The sequence below is a fragment of the Barbus barbus genome, assembly GCF_936440315.1.
Source record: "Barbus barbus genome assembly, chromosome: 21".
NCBI lineage: Eukaryota > Metazoa > Chordata > Actinopteri > Cypriniformes > Cyprinidae > Barbus > Barbus barbus.
Window position 1 is genome coordinate 29,079,339 of NC_136749.1, and position 14,013 is coordinate 29,093,351.

Here is a 14,013-nt window from a genome sequence, read left to right on the forward strand (position 1 = left end):
TTCTTTGGAGAATTAAGCACATTCACCCCAATGGCAATTCATTGGATATTTTTTGATTTATCATGATTACCATACCATTTATTTTCATTTTATTGTTTTATAAGGACAATACATATTATATGTATATATATATATTATTATGATTAGCATAACATTTATTTTATTATTATCTTTTTTAATTATTATTTATAAGGACAATACATAACATTTTTGATTTTCAAATTTAGTTCTTTGGCCAGATGTTATAAAAAAGCTATAAAACATTGAAATGTACAAACATAGACCATTATATAAATCAACATGAATCAGAACCAAAACCTAATCATAAATAATAATTTAATTAATAAAAATGTATTTTTTTAAATCAAATAATGCTATTTTTATTTATTATACTTCATTAAATGCAGTACAGTAAATTGCTACCACTATGTATACATACGGTAAATTGTACATGTTGATTTTTTATGTACTATAGCTTAATTGTCCTCAAAATAAGGTCATTTAAGAATTCTAATAGTAGACGTTTTTCTTTAGATTTTTAAATTGTGACGTGTGTGTGTGATTTCTCCTGTTTTCCCTCCATCATTATATCAGACTCTCTCCATGGCTCTTCAGTTCTCTTGCTGTATCTGCTGAGTCTGCAGATTATGAGCTGTAGATCATCTGTAAACCGCCAGAGTGAAGATTGATGAGGAGATCATGTGACCTAGAGGTCATGTCTGTGTTCAGAAACAGTTGCGTTCAGACTAGTTAATCATTCACCGGTCATTCTGAGACTACTAATGATAATTCTTCTGTATTTGTCTAATTTGAATGGCACATACAAAACTTCCATCCATTTGGATTACCTAGTTTCAATGTAAACAAAATAAAAGTAATGTGATGCATGTTTGTCAATCATACATATATGAAACAAGTCAGATTTCACTCAAAAAAACCGCATAATTTATTAACTATCTGTAGTGTTACTTTAGTATCTTTGAGATATACAAATATAGTTTTTGTATTAATGTTTTGAAAATTTTTTAATTTTTAATTATTAATTTTCTTGTGTGATTGAGTTGTCTATATAGTTTTTATTAATATTTATTTCGTATTTAATTTGAGTTATTTTAGTACATCAAGATGAACTATATTTTAAATTTTTTTATTTAATAAATTTAATATTTTAATTTCACTTAACATTTATTTTATTTCAAGTAATGAAAACATTTTTCATGGCTTTAGTTTCAGTTTTCATTTTAGTGTAGCTATAATAACCCCGACTGTTAGCATTAATTTGATTTCATTTAAATAGTTATATTTTTAAAATGCATTTCTTCAGATTGTTTAGAATCAACATAAATCAGCATAAAATGTATGAGACTGAAACAAAACTTGATTTATTGATAAATGTATGAAGCTGGTTATTGTGTATTTAAAATGCATTCAGTTTATTAGTACTATTACCCAAATTGGACTTTTTTCTTGTTTTATTCATGCAGGATTGAAGAATATGCATTTCATTAAGTTTTTTAGTTAAACTGTGTAATTCAAATGGATGGAAATTTGATATGCAATTCACATACACGAACCCTAAATTTAGGCCTAAATGTTTCTTGTTTTTTATTTTATTTTAAAAGCATTACCCTTCACTGTGAATGCTCTCAGTATCATCCTCCAGTGTTTGCAGCATTATAACATCTCTCCATCACGCTGTATATAAACCTCAATGCATTTATGGGATTGTGTTGCACTAGTAGTAGGAAGTTGAACTGAAGGCAGCATTAGAGCAGAAGCGTGTGTGTGATCGTCAAGGCATCAGACAGGGTTAATCAATGCCATTGAGAAGCAGCGGCTCTCTGTCTGCTCTTCCCCATAATGCACTGCATGTATTTTGACTACAGCTCTGATGTGTCTTGATCTCTCAGATTTTGTCCCGTAGCGCAGCAGCTATCAGGCCAGCAGACGCAGACATCATTAGGCTCATTGCTGGGGTTTGCATCGTTTGATTACTGTAACAAAGCCACCCGTTTGTGTGTTTGTGGGAGAAGAAAGCATTGGATTCAAAGCACATGCGTTTGGTAATGTGTTTCCTTTGCGGTAATGATCAGATGGAGACAAGGTTATGAGTCCCGTGGGTTCTGGAGTGAAAGGCATGCGAGGCGCTGGTGTTTGTCACAGTTCATGTTGATGAAGGAGATGGAGGATCAACAGACATCCTGCTAATCTCTATAAAGATTCATTTGCATGTGGAGTAAATAAAGCACACTTTTTTATATTGAAATAATGCATGCAAGTGGTGCAACTGTTTCGTGAATTTGGCCCAAAATGTAGAGCATGGTGTGAATAAATGTGCTTAAGATGCCTTACCGTTCATAAATTTATTCAATCTAATATAAAATAAAAAGGCCATATATGCACTTTCACCTCTTAGCCTTTAGTATTTTTTTAGCATTCAGTGCTGTTTTAAATGAAGCTGAAATTAAAGAAATTGTTGAAGAAAAACTATAAAAAAATTATAGATACTAGAGAAATAGAAACTACTATAGAAAATACTTAAAACTTAAATAAGCAATAATAAACAATTACAATTAAAGTACTGAGTTGAAGTACTAAAATTACTAAAACTAAAACTGAAATAAAAATATAAAAATTATATAATAAAATATTAATTTTAAATCAATAATATAAATTTAATTTTTATCACATTTTATAAACTAAATTAAATATTATTTTTATTAATTAAAATATATTAATAAATAATAATTTAAAAAAGAAAGAAAGAAAGAAAGAAAGAAAGAGAGAATTTTTTCCCCTGGTTATTGTTTTGCTGTCCTAAACCTATGCAATGCAGGTTATTATCATAAACTAAAACTAAAACCATAAAAAATCTCATTAATTGGAAGAACTAAAATAACTAAAACTTAAGAAAAACTATGTAAGCATACATAAAATAAAAATAAAACAAATTAATAAAAAGGTCAATAACAATCAAATTGCTAAAAACTTCAGCTAAAATGAAAATAAAGACAGCATCTAAAAATAAACTCAAAATATTAACAAAAACTATAGTAGTAAATCAGTGATACTAAAATAACATTGCAATGCGCTTGTGTCAGAATAACAGCCCTTCTGTTTAGGTCTCGAATTAATTTATCTAAAAAGTGAGACATTTTCACACAAAACTGAATTAAACATGAAAAATGACTATTTATTTTCTCAAGTGCATCTTTGAGGTCATTAGTTCTGTTTGAATGACACTGTTTCTCTTGTATAGAGAGTAGCTGTGTGCTGCAGTGTTCAGAGAGAGTGACTGAGTGTCGGTGTGGGTTTGGGGCCTCGTCGTGTCGGGGGCCCGTGTGCGGCTGTGATGGATTGATCTGCTGCTGGTCTCATCCCAGTCTATCAATCAGCGCTGCTTTGCCTGTGTTTTCAATAGGAATTTGCCACGCTTGCGCCTCCGGGACCTGCAGCCCGCTGCATTAAAGATCATTTTCATTCTCCTCCACCCTCGAACGCAATTTGTCATCAAATCACAAATACTGCTCACGGAGCAGAGCGACGCTAAATCAAGAGCGTTCTCTGAGCGTTCCCCGATCTGCAGCTCTGTGTGTATGGCATATGTGAGCGACTGTAAATGTATGGAGCAGCTGAGGAGATCTTTTGTGTATTTGATGTGCTTTTGATAACAAATGGCTTTTATTTAGGCTCAGTTGTTACAAAAATGGATGATTAGTCCGGTCATAAAAGTGGTTGAGTTGATTACGCTTTGTTAACACCATCTTATAGTCTGACCAACTAGCAGTTAGCTAAGGGGTAACAAGCCTTATTTTTCAGACTCAAATTAGAATAATCTGTTTATTTTATTTATTTGTTTGTTTGTAAATGATTTAAAGGGATAATTCACCCAAAAATGAAAATTCTGTTATTAATTACTCACCCTCATGTCGTTCTAAACCTGTAAGACCTTCGTTCATCTTCAGAACACAAATTAAGATATGTTTGATGGAATCCGAGAGCTCTCTGACCCTCCATAGACAGCAAGGATCCTCACACGATCAAGGCTCAGAAACATAGCAAGGGGATCGGTAAAATAATCCATGTGACATCAGGGGTTCCTCTGTAATTATGCGAAGCTACAAGAATGCTTTTTGTGTGCAAAGAAAACAACAATAATAATAATAATAATAACTGCTTATGCAGTTTGCATCCAGTGTATATTCTCCAAAATAGCGCTACACTGATGTAGAGGAGACGAACTGTTGAATAAAGTCGTTATTTTTGTTTTCTTTGCGCACATAAAGTATTCTCGTAGCTTCGTAAAATTACGCTTGAACCCTTGATATCACATGGATTATTTTTCTGGACCTTGATCGTGTGAGGATCCTTGCTGTCTGTGGAGGATCAGAGAGCTCTCGATTCCATCAAAAATATCTTAATTTGTCTTCTGAAGATGAACGAAGGTCTTATAGTTTTGAAACGACATGAGTAATTAATGACAGAATTTTAATTTTTGGGTGAACTAACACTAATAAAGTTATGATTCAGCTTTAAGGGGGAAAAACAGATGGAACTAATCTAAGACTAATCTAAGCATTTTATGCAGCCAGTCACAGATAATATTTCACCCCGAAATCAAGGGGGAAAAAATTAAAGAATTATATGCAGTATTAGAAAAAAAATTGCATATGAAATTAGCTTTGCAGATTTAAAGGATATATATATACATACAGTATACAGTATGTGTGTGTATACACACACACCAAACTGTAGTTTTGTAGTAGTTTATAGTAGTTTTGATTAACAGTAACAACACTAGATTAGATGAGATACACTGGATGACTGACAGGCAAGGCAAGTTTATTTATATAGCACATTTCATACACAGTGGTAATTCAAAGTGCTTTACATAAAAGGAAGTAAAATAGTAATTAAAACAAATAATAATAATAGTCACAACAATAAAAATAAGGAATTTAAAAAAATTATAAAAACAATTTAATTTAAAAATAAATATTCTCAAGCTTTGTTCAGACTCAAAAACCTTCTAAAATACCTAACTATTCCACTACTTCACCCCCTACTTACTTTGACCATCATATCTGACCTATTCGCTAAAACTCGGGGCGTGCCCCTGTCTGTAATGGTAGGAATTTAGAGTCGGAAGAGCGATTTACGACAGAAAGCAAGAATTGAAGCCACAACACTGAGCACATGAAGTAAACACTCAACTCATGATATGCTTCAACAGAAGGGTTAGGACTTCAGAAATCTGTCTGAAGTCACAGACAGAGATTTTGTTGAGCTAGAGATTTGGAGATGCGTCGAGAGAGAAGAGCTGATAGCTCGTGAGAGTCAGCGCACCTGCTATCGTTCTCTCTCGATCATTCACCATCTGTGTCTCAGATTAAACCCCGATCGGCTCTGAAAGTGACAAATGTGTGTCTCCGGCCCGTGGCACGGTCTCCAGCGTCTCCAGAGTCTCGCGTGATCGCACTCGGCTGTGTGCCACACTGTCACTAATGAGAGGAGCAGGAAATGGGATCCATGATCACTGCGGTAGATCACAGCGCTGCGTCTCTGCCGCTGACCTCATTAGCCGGACCGGATCGGGATTAGGCTGGGGTTAGAGGTCAAGCCGGACCGCGCTCTCTGAGGGGCGTGAAGCTTGATTAGAAAGGAGCGATGAGAGAAGGGAAATGAGGAATGACGAACAGCTCCCGGGACGTCCGATGTGATTAGAACTGATAAAGAAGATTGATGTAGTGCAGAGAGAATGAAGAGCAGATCGTGTGCTCGGGGTCCCGCCCATCCTACAGGCAATAGAGACGCTCACACAGGGCCAAGATGTGCTTGAAAGCCAACCTAGCCTCACTGGAAATACAGGCCTCTATATACATTTCTGCAAAACCGAAAAAACGCACCTACAGTCATGGCCAAAAATATCGGCATCCTTGCTAAATATGATCAAAGAAGGCTGTGAAAATTCATCTGCATTGTTAATTCTTTTGATCTTTCATTAAAAAAATTCACAAAAATCTAAACTTTCATTGGATAATAAGAATTTAAAATGGGGGGAAATATCATTATGAAATAAATGTTTTTCTCTAATACACATTGGCCACAATTAACGGCAGCCTTTTATTCAATACTTTTTGAAACCTCCATTTGCCAGTTTAACAGCTCTAAATGTTCTCCTATAATTGTTTTTGAGGTTTGTGTTTGGATTATTGTACGTTTGGAAGATCCAAACATGGCCCGTTATAAGATTTCTAACAGAGTCAGTCACTTATTGATTTATCTGTTGGTATTTGATAGAATCCATGATTCCATTTGTCTAAATTCTAAATGTCTATATTCTTTGGTTTTTCTCATTGTGATGGTTAAAATAGCATGGATCCATCAACAAATGCTTCTTTTTTTTTTTTTATCACTTTTGCATTTGTTGATACTATCAGGTAGGTTTAGGGTTGGGTTTGATGTAGGGGATATTTCCAACACAATAGAGCATTAACCTTTATCAACACTCCCCGGATATGTGAATTATGAACTACCGCATTACGTACCTCAAGCAGCGTAATAAAAACCCAGCAATGCATGCCTATATCAATGTAACAAAAAGAGGCATGTATTTTCATGAGCCTGGGATACATAAAACATAATCACAATTTCTGATTTATATAATTTACACCTAAAGTTAGTGGCACATTGTGACAGTCCCATATTACTCAACAGATAAAACTTTAAAGCAGACGCAGATGGAAATTTTAATTTTACATAACATTACACAAAGCAACTTAAATTGTTACTAATTTTATAATATATATATTAGAATATAAATATCAGCAAAAATGTTACTGAAAATTATTAGAATAAATATAAGAAAAAGTTGAGGGTCAGCTATTTTCTTTTTTTTAAAGAAATTAATAGTTTTATTCATCACAAATGCATTAAATTGATCAAAAGTGACAGTAAAGACATTTATAGTGTTACAAGAGTCCATTTCAACTTTTCTATTCACCAAAGAATCCTAGAAAAGATAATCAAATGTATCACGGTTTCCACAAAAATATGAAGCAGCACAAGTGTTTTCAACATTGATAATAATCAGAAATGTTTCTTGAGCAGTAAATCAGTATATTATAATGATTTCTGAAGGTTATTGTGACACTGAAGACTGGAGTAATGATGCTGAAAATTCAGCGTTGATCACAGAAATAAATTACATTTTAACAGATATTCACATAGAAAACAGTTATTTTAAATTGTAACAATTTTTCAAAATTTTTACTGTATTTTTGATCAAATAAATGCAGCCTTAGTGAACCTAAATATACATATATTTTATTTTTATTTTTACATTATACATTGTTTTTACATATTTCTATGTATAGGCCTATGTGCATTTTTAAAATGTATTTTATTGTCATTTTTATTGTCTTAACTATTATTTGTTAAATTAGTATGTTTATTTATAAAAAATTCGATTTTGTATGTAATTCTGCTTGTTTACTTTGAATATATACATATTTAAATGTATTTGGTCTTTTTTCACATTGCGGTACCTGCGGTACCCTTGCACATTTATTCTTTTAAATGATAAAAAAAAAATATTTATTTATAAAAAAAAAAATTTTGCACATAATTCTGCTTGTTTACATTAAAAATGTAAATTTTTAAAAATGTATTGTCATTTTTTCCATATTTCTGTACCTGATTTTCAATGTCTTTTCACTTTTATTTTTTTTTTATTAATCTGTTAATTTATAGAACAGATTTATAAAAATAGTTTTTGCACGTAATTCTGCTTGTTTACACTGAATATTTTATAGTTAATAAACATTTACGCACACAGTTGTGAATAGAATGAACACTTGACAACTGCAAGTAAAACTGGCTTTGGATCGAGTCACCAGTTGGCGTGTGACTTTCTAAAGAAGTAAAAGACAACACATGTTTTGAATGGAAAGAAGGATAAATCTCAAAGATGTTCAAGCTGTCTAACTAAAGAAAACTTCTGACATCATTCGTCTACCTCAGGACCTCAGATGCATTGTTAATATTAAATGATGCAAGCGGTTCTGATTTTTATGGCTGTTTTCACACTGTGGGTCACACTAACCCATATTGATGGTCTGTGCCGTAGAAGATCGTGATACGATCAGGCTGCGAGGTTTCTGTGCTTATCTCACCACGTTTCCTTCATTATTTGTGCCAGCAGAAATGTTTTTCATATGCATCCAAACTGACGTAACGTCTCAAACACTGCAGGAGCCCGAAGCGTTTCAGAGTATTTTCATCTGTTGTTTGCAGTTATTCCCACACTTTTAGACCTGGTTTTGTGCGCACGCTGGTTTGTGCCGGTGTATTTGTGCAGCATCGCTTGATGGCAGCGTGTGATATGCAGCATTGCTCACAGTTGCATCACATTATCACACTGGCACACGATGCCCAGGGCTCGCTTTACGTTTCTTCAAATCCTCACGCAGTATTTCTAGGGAGGTCATGGGAAAGGCTGTGGCCTGTGGGTGTTGGTTTTTCATTTCTTTTTCACTGTACTTAAGCTCCTAATTGAAATGCTCATTAAATGTGCAGCGGCGGGGATTTTGGGAGTTGACGCTGCGTACGTTTTGAGGTTGAAGCACATGGTTTTTATTGCCTCATTTGTTCCCATTGGACGAATGAAATATTTCAGCGTTTGTCAGCGTCATGTATCTACTGTACATATAATATGCGTTTTGTGTGCTCCGAGGGGCCGACTGCCTCCCTGCACTTTCCTGAAGCAATAAAGAGCTTGTTTTTGTGCACATTTCCTTCTACATTAAAGGTGGTGAAGCCCGAGCAATCTCATTTAAGGTTGAGTGAATTAAATGAAAGCCTCTGAATATTTTTCATTAAGGATGTGAAGTGAATTTAATAACTTCAAATGAAATGCAGCTAAATCTGTGGAGTCGTGGGGCTCGTCGTGTGAGATGAGGGAATAAGGGACGGGATGCTGTTCGAGACTCGTACGCAGTCACATCAGCTCTGATTTGCTGCTTTTGTTTAGTTTCTGCCAATGAAGGGTCAGTTTAACATTGTGCAACATCTCAACCTGAATAAATAGTTGTAAGGTTGCAGTGCTGCGTTCTTGTAGCTGGATTGCATGAACTGAAACAATGTGGAACTTGAATGCAAAGTTGAAAAAAGTGCATGATATGTCAGAACCTTATTAGTTATGTTTAATTTGGCCTATTTTTATATTTAGATCATCTAACTAGCACTTATTTTAAAGGAATCGTGATAGGTTAGGCAATGATTTAACCCTTTAAAAGCACTGTATGTTGAAGAGTGCTGTCCTTTTAAGAGCACGTTGATTTTTTTGCAGTGTGCATGCGTTCATTATAACGAGTATTGTGCATTTAAACGAATTTAGCTAATTTCTTGAAAAAAAGTACACCATAAAAATGGACAATTAAATAATTTTATCATGAAAAGCTAAATAAAACAATATAAAAACTGAAATATTTTATTGATTTACTGAGCTTTTTTACTGACCATTAACCCATATCAATTATTGAAATATTAACCTAAAATCTAAGAGGAGCTTAAAAATATTTTATGTTGAAGGGTTATGGTTGACAAAAAAAGTTTTGGAATCCCTGCTTTATATTACAATGCCTAAAATTTACTTTCATTTAGTTTTTAGTATTTTAGTGTGTGTTTTTCTTTTCTTTTCTCTTTTCTTTTCTTTTCTTTTCTGGTGTTAATTTATTTTCATTTTAAACATTTTATATATTTATCAGCTTATTGATATCATCTGATGTCAGTGGACTTTTTACCTGTTAAGGAGATTTGTGGCTTATTTTTATAGCGATTACCTTAGAGAGCTGTACTAGTTCAATTTGGAATAGAACACTAGTGAACTAATCTTACTAGTTCTGCCTTATATATTATATGACACAATAGTAAATGTAATATGCCAAAAATTTGATTTCAAATTTAGCTAGTGAATCTCAAAATTGTTAAAGCAAAAATAATAAAATAAAAAAAAAAATATTTTTTTTAACCATTAACAAATCTGACTAATACTCGCAATTGCAAGTTTGTATCTCGCAATTCTGACTTTATTTCTCCGAATTGCAGGTTTATATCATACAATTCTGACTTTGTAACTCACAATTGCGAGTTTCTATCATGCAATTTTGAGAAAAAAAGTCTGAATTGTGAGAAGTCATAATTAACTTTTTTTTTTTTTTTTTTTTTTTTCAGTTTGTCAACTTCTGGTCATGTTTATGTTAATAATTGAGCATGTTGCATTTCACAACACATTGTCTAATTGTAAGGATACTTTTGACTGATAAACAACTCTAGTGCTTTGATGGAACATCCGATGTAAAATCTGCTATTTTACATTGAGAACCAGTTGAGAACCGCTGTGTATTTATGAACATGTAAAGATGTATTGTTGTGTTTGCAGGTGGACTCAGAGGCGCTTCAATCGTGGATTCTCTAGACACGCTGTATATCATGGGTCTGATGGAGGAGTATGAAGAAGCCAAGGAATGGGTCCAAAACAACCTGGACCTGAACTCGGTGAGCAAACACGCTTGGGTTGTTTCTCTGTGGATTAGCAGCTCTGAATTAGCTGCGAATCTCTTGCTGTCTGAAGCACTTGTGTAAAAGCCCTCTATTGATCCGGAGCTGCGCTGGAATCAATTGTTTCTTTTAACCAATGTCCAGTCCTGGGAATTGAGACAGTTTTGGTCCAGATCAAACACTCGTGAGTAGATGAAAGGCCTCCGTTGTGGCTTTGTGTTGACTGGACTAGATCTTTCAGAGCATGTTCAGGACTTAATGAAACATCTTAAAAAGAATTGTCCTGTGATATTAGCGAGAGCGTTCACTCACTGATGGACAGTTCTGAGGGCAAACTGAGAATTGCAATGTAAAAAGAGAGACTACATTAGATTGAATCCGATTACAACTAGAGCCTTTGCAAAAGTTACCATCATGATGCCAGGATGTTGCTAAGTGGTTGATTACAATATCTGAATGGTTGCTAGGTTACTAGGATGTTGTAGGTAGGGACTAGGCTGTTGCTTAGGTGTTCTGAACAGTTGCTACGGCGTTGCTAGGATACAGGGATGTTGTGGGTAGTAGCTAGGCTGTTGCTCATGTGTTATGTGTGCTCGTGTGCTCATGGTAGTTGCAATGCTATTGCTAATGTGTTCTTGGTGGTTACTAGGATACAAGGATCTAGTGGGTATTGGCTCTTGCTTAGGTGTTCCGAATGGTTGCTAGGGCATTGCTAGGAATTTTGTGGGTAGTTGCTAAGCTGTTGCTTGGGTGTTCTGAATGGTTGCTAGGGTGTTGTTAGGATACTAGGATATTGTGGTAGTTGCTAGGCTGTTGCTTAGGTGCGCTGAATGGTTTCTAGGTTGTTTCTAGGATACTAGAATGTTGTGGATAGTTGTTAGGTTGTTGGCAAGGTTTGCTTAAGTGTTCTGAAAGGTTGCTAGGATACACAGATGTTGCTAAATGCTTTCTTAGAGGTACTGAACGGTTGCTAGGGTAATATGATGTTGTGGTAGTTGCTAGGTTGTTGCTAAATGGTTGCTTAGAAGTTCTAAATGGTTGGTAGGGTGTTGATAAGTGGTTGCTTAGGTGTTCTGAATGGTTGCTTGGGCGTTGCTAAATGGAGCTTACTTGCAAATATAAAAGAGTGGAATTTCAATGAGTGGTTAAAATATAGCTGGAATAGTACATTATAAAAATAGAAATAGGCCGCTGACATTGGGTGCTTGCTGTGTGTCAAAGAGGCTGATCTAGTTCAGTCGTAGCATTTGCACTTTTCTACTTCGATTTCCTCACTCTTGATATTGAGATTTGTGACGGTGTAAAATGGCTTGTTAAACCTGTCATCGCTCTTATTGCATTCTGATGCAAGGCAGCAAACTGCTCGGATCTTTCCTGAAGCTCTTTTGGCAGTTCATTAAAGGCACCAGTGCTGTTTTGAATGCCGTGTCGGTGGTGCATATGAATGACGCCTTCTGATTGGTCTTTTCTGAGTGTCTGTGAAAGTAAGTGTTCTTCTACCACAGCCCAAAAAAATACTTAAAACATATACAATATAGATATTTCATTAATTTAATTTCACGTTCATGCCTATAATTTAGCCTATAATGGCTTTAGATTGTAACTAAACATGAAGAAGCTTATAATATCTTGCCAATTTTGTAGTTGTTAAACTAATGTAACCTATTGAATTTCTATGAATTGCAATTCAGTAAATTCCTCTTCCTGTTCTGAATTTTACACACACATACAGAGTTGTGCAGTAGTTAGATCTCTATGGCAGGACTGTGATGAACATCCTGCAGGATCAGCAACAGTCTATTTCTCTCTCTCTCTCTCTCTCTCTCTCTCTCTCTCGTGTGATGAGCTCAGAGTCCGGTGGCGTAGCAGTGAAGCATCTGAGGTGTTTGATGGCGAGTTTGTCATGAAGACACACAGTGTAGATTTACTCTGCACACTTTGCCTCATCCGTCACTCCCGCAGCTTTCAATCAATCTCCTGCCACAGTCTTCGCTCTTTAGGTGACAATTTGCTCACTGATGGAGAGCAGAGCACTTCAGCGTGCGACCGTCATGCTCTATGACTGGGAAACCACGCCAGAGAGTCTCTAATCGAAGCAGAAGATGGCACTCGATGTGTCTGTATCAGTGAGGAAGAGACTTGTAGTCAACAAATCAAAAGTTTAGAGACTGCAAATCAGTCAATGGGCACTGGACCTTAACTGTGACTGTTTGACCAACTGAACAGGTATCAGCGCCTCCTAGTGTCAGTTCAAAGTTTAATGACCAATAGATTTCTGTTTTCAGGGGTTTTTTGTTTTGTTTTCTGACAAAATATTGTGCACATTTATTAATGGGATTAGTTTAATTTATTTATATGTTTGTACAGAGGGAAATATTTGAACTAATTATTTTTTTAAATATTTATTTATTTGTGTGTATTTATTTATTTATTTGTCTGTCTTTTATGAAGGAAAAATTGTATTAGTTCAAATATGTTTGAGATACTTTTTAGTATGTTTAGTGAATTGAACATTGTGCACATTTATTTGTTTGTTTGTTTATTCATGTATTCATTACAGAGGAAAATATTTTAAGATATTATTTAAATATTATTTAATAATATTTGGTATATATGTTTAGTGAACTTTGCCAGAATACTGAGTGAATTTAATTTCAATAAATTAAATTAAATTAAAATTTAAGAAAAATGTATTATTATTTAAATATACATATTGTCAAATAAATAAATATTGTTTTATTTTATTCATTCAGTTATTGTTTATTTATTCATATATCTTAGCAGATAATATTTAAACAAACTACTTCAAATGTTATTCAAATAATTAATGAATTTATACATATTTTGTAAATTTTGTTTAACTATTTAACAGAGAAAATGTTGATCTATTTAGTGAATTTAGGCATAATGTTGTATATATTCATTTATCTATTATCTACCTTTGCAGAGGAACATAACATAACATAAAAAAATATATATTTAGTGAATTTAGACAGTGTAAACTATTTAGTTTTTCATTTGTTCGTGCATTGTTGTGCAGAAACTAAAATGCAATTTACAAACTTCTTATTTGCTGAACTGATGTTGTGTGTTGTTTATGATGCAGGAAAATGCTAAAAACTTAGTTTTGAATGAATGAAGTTTATGTTCACACTTCCTTCATCATGCACGAGAATCCCAGCAGACATTCACACCTCAGCACTTCTTCTGTTTCTTCCTTCGCTCCTCCGCCGATACCAATCAGACTCTTAAGTGGCTCGTTACGTTTCTTCTGCTTCCCTAAGACGTTTGTAGCTCATAAATATGTATATGTGTGTAGAACTTAGTCTACAGTCCAAGCGTGTAGTCAGATGTTTGATGGATCTGCGCGACGGGAATATCGGACGTTGGGAGGTGAAGGCAGGCGAGATTGAGGGCTGCGATTGGGTCAGACGAGAGGAAGAACGAATGACT

The 14,013-nt window shown here is 34.4% G+C and overlaps 1 protein-coding gene across 2 annotated transcripts in view; it reads left to right on the forward strand.

Annotated features, from left to right (window-relative positions):
* The window catches only part of LOC306887709 (mannosyl-oligosaccharide 1,2-alpha-mannosidase IA-like), a 215,316-nt gene that overhangs the window by 123,968 nt on the left and 77,335 nt on the right, over positions 1 to 14,013 (forward strand). For both annotated transcript variants that reach the window (XM_079445677.1, XM_079445676.1), the window contains exon 3: positions 10,442 to 10,557. In XM_079445677.1, coding sequence (XP_079301803.1) covers positions 10,442 to 10,557 — 116 coding nt within the window. The remainder of the gene's footprint in view (positions 1 to 10,441; positions 10,558 to 14,013) is intronic.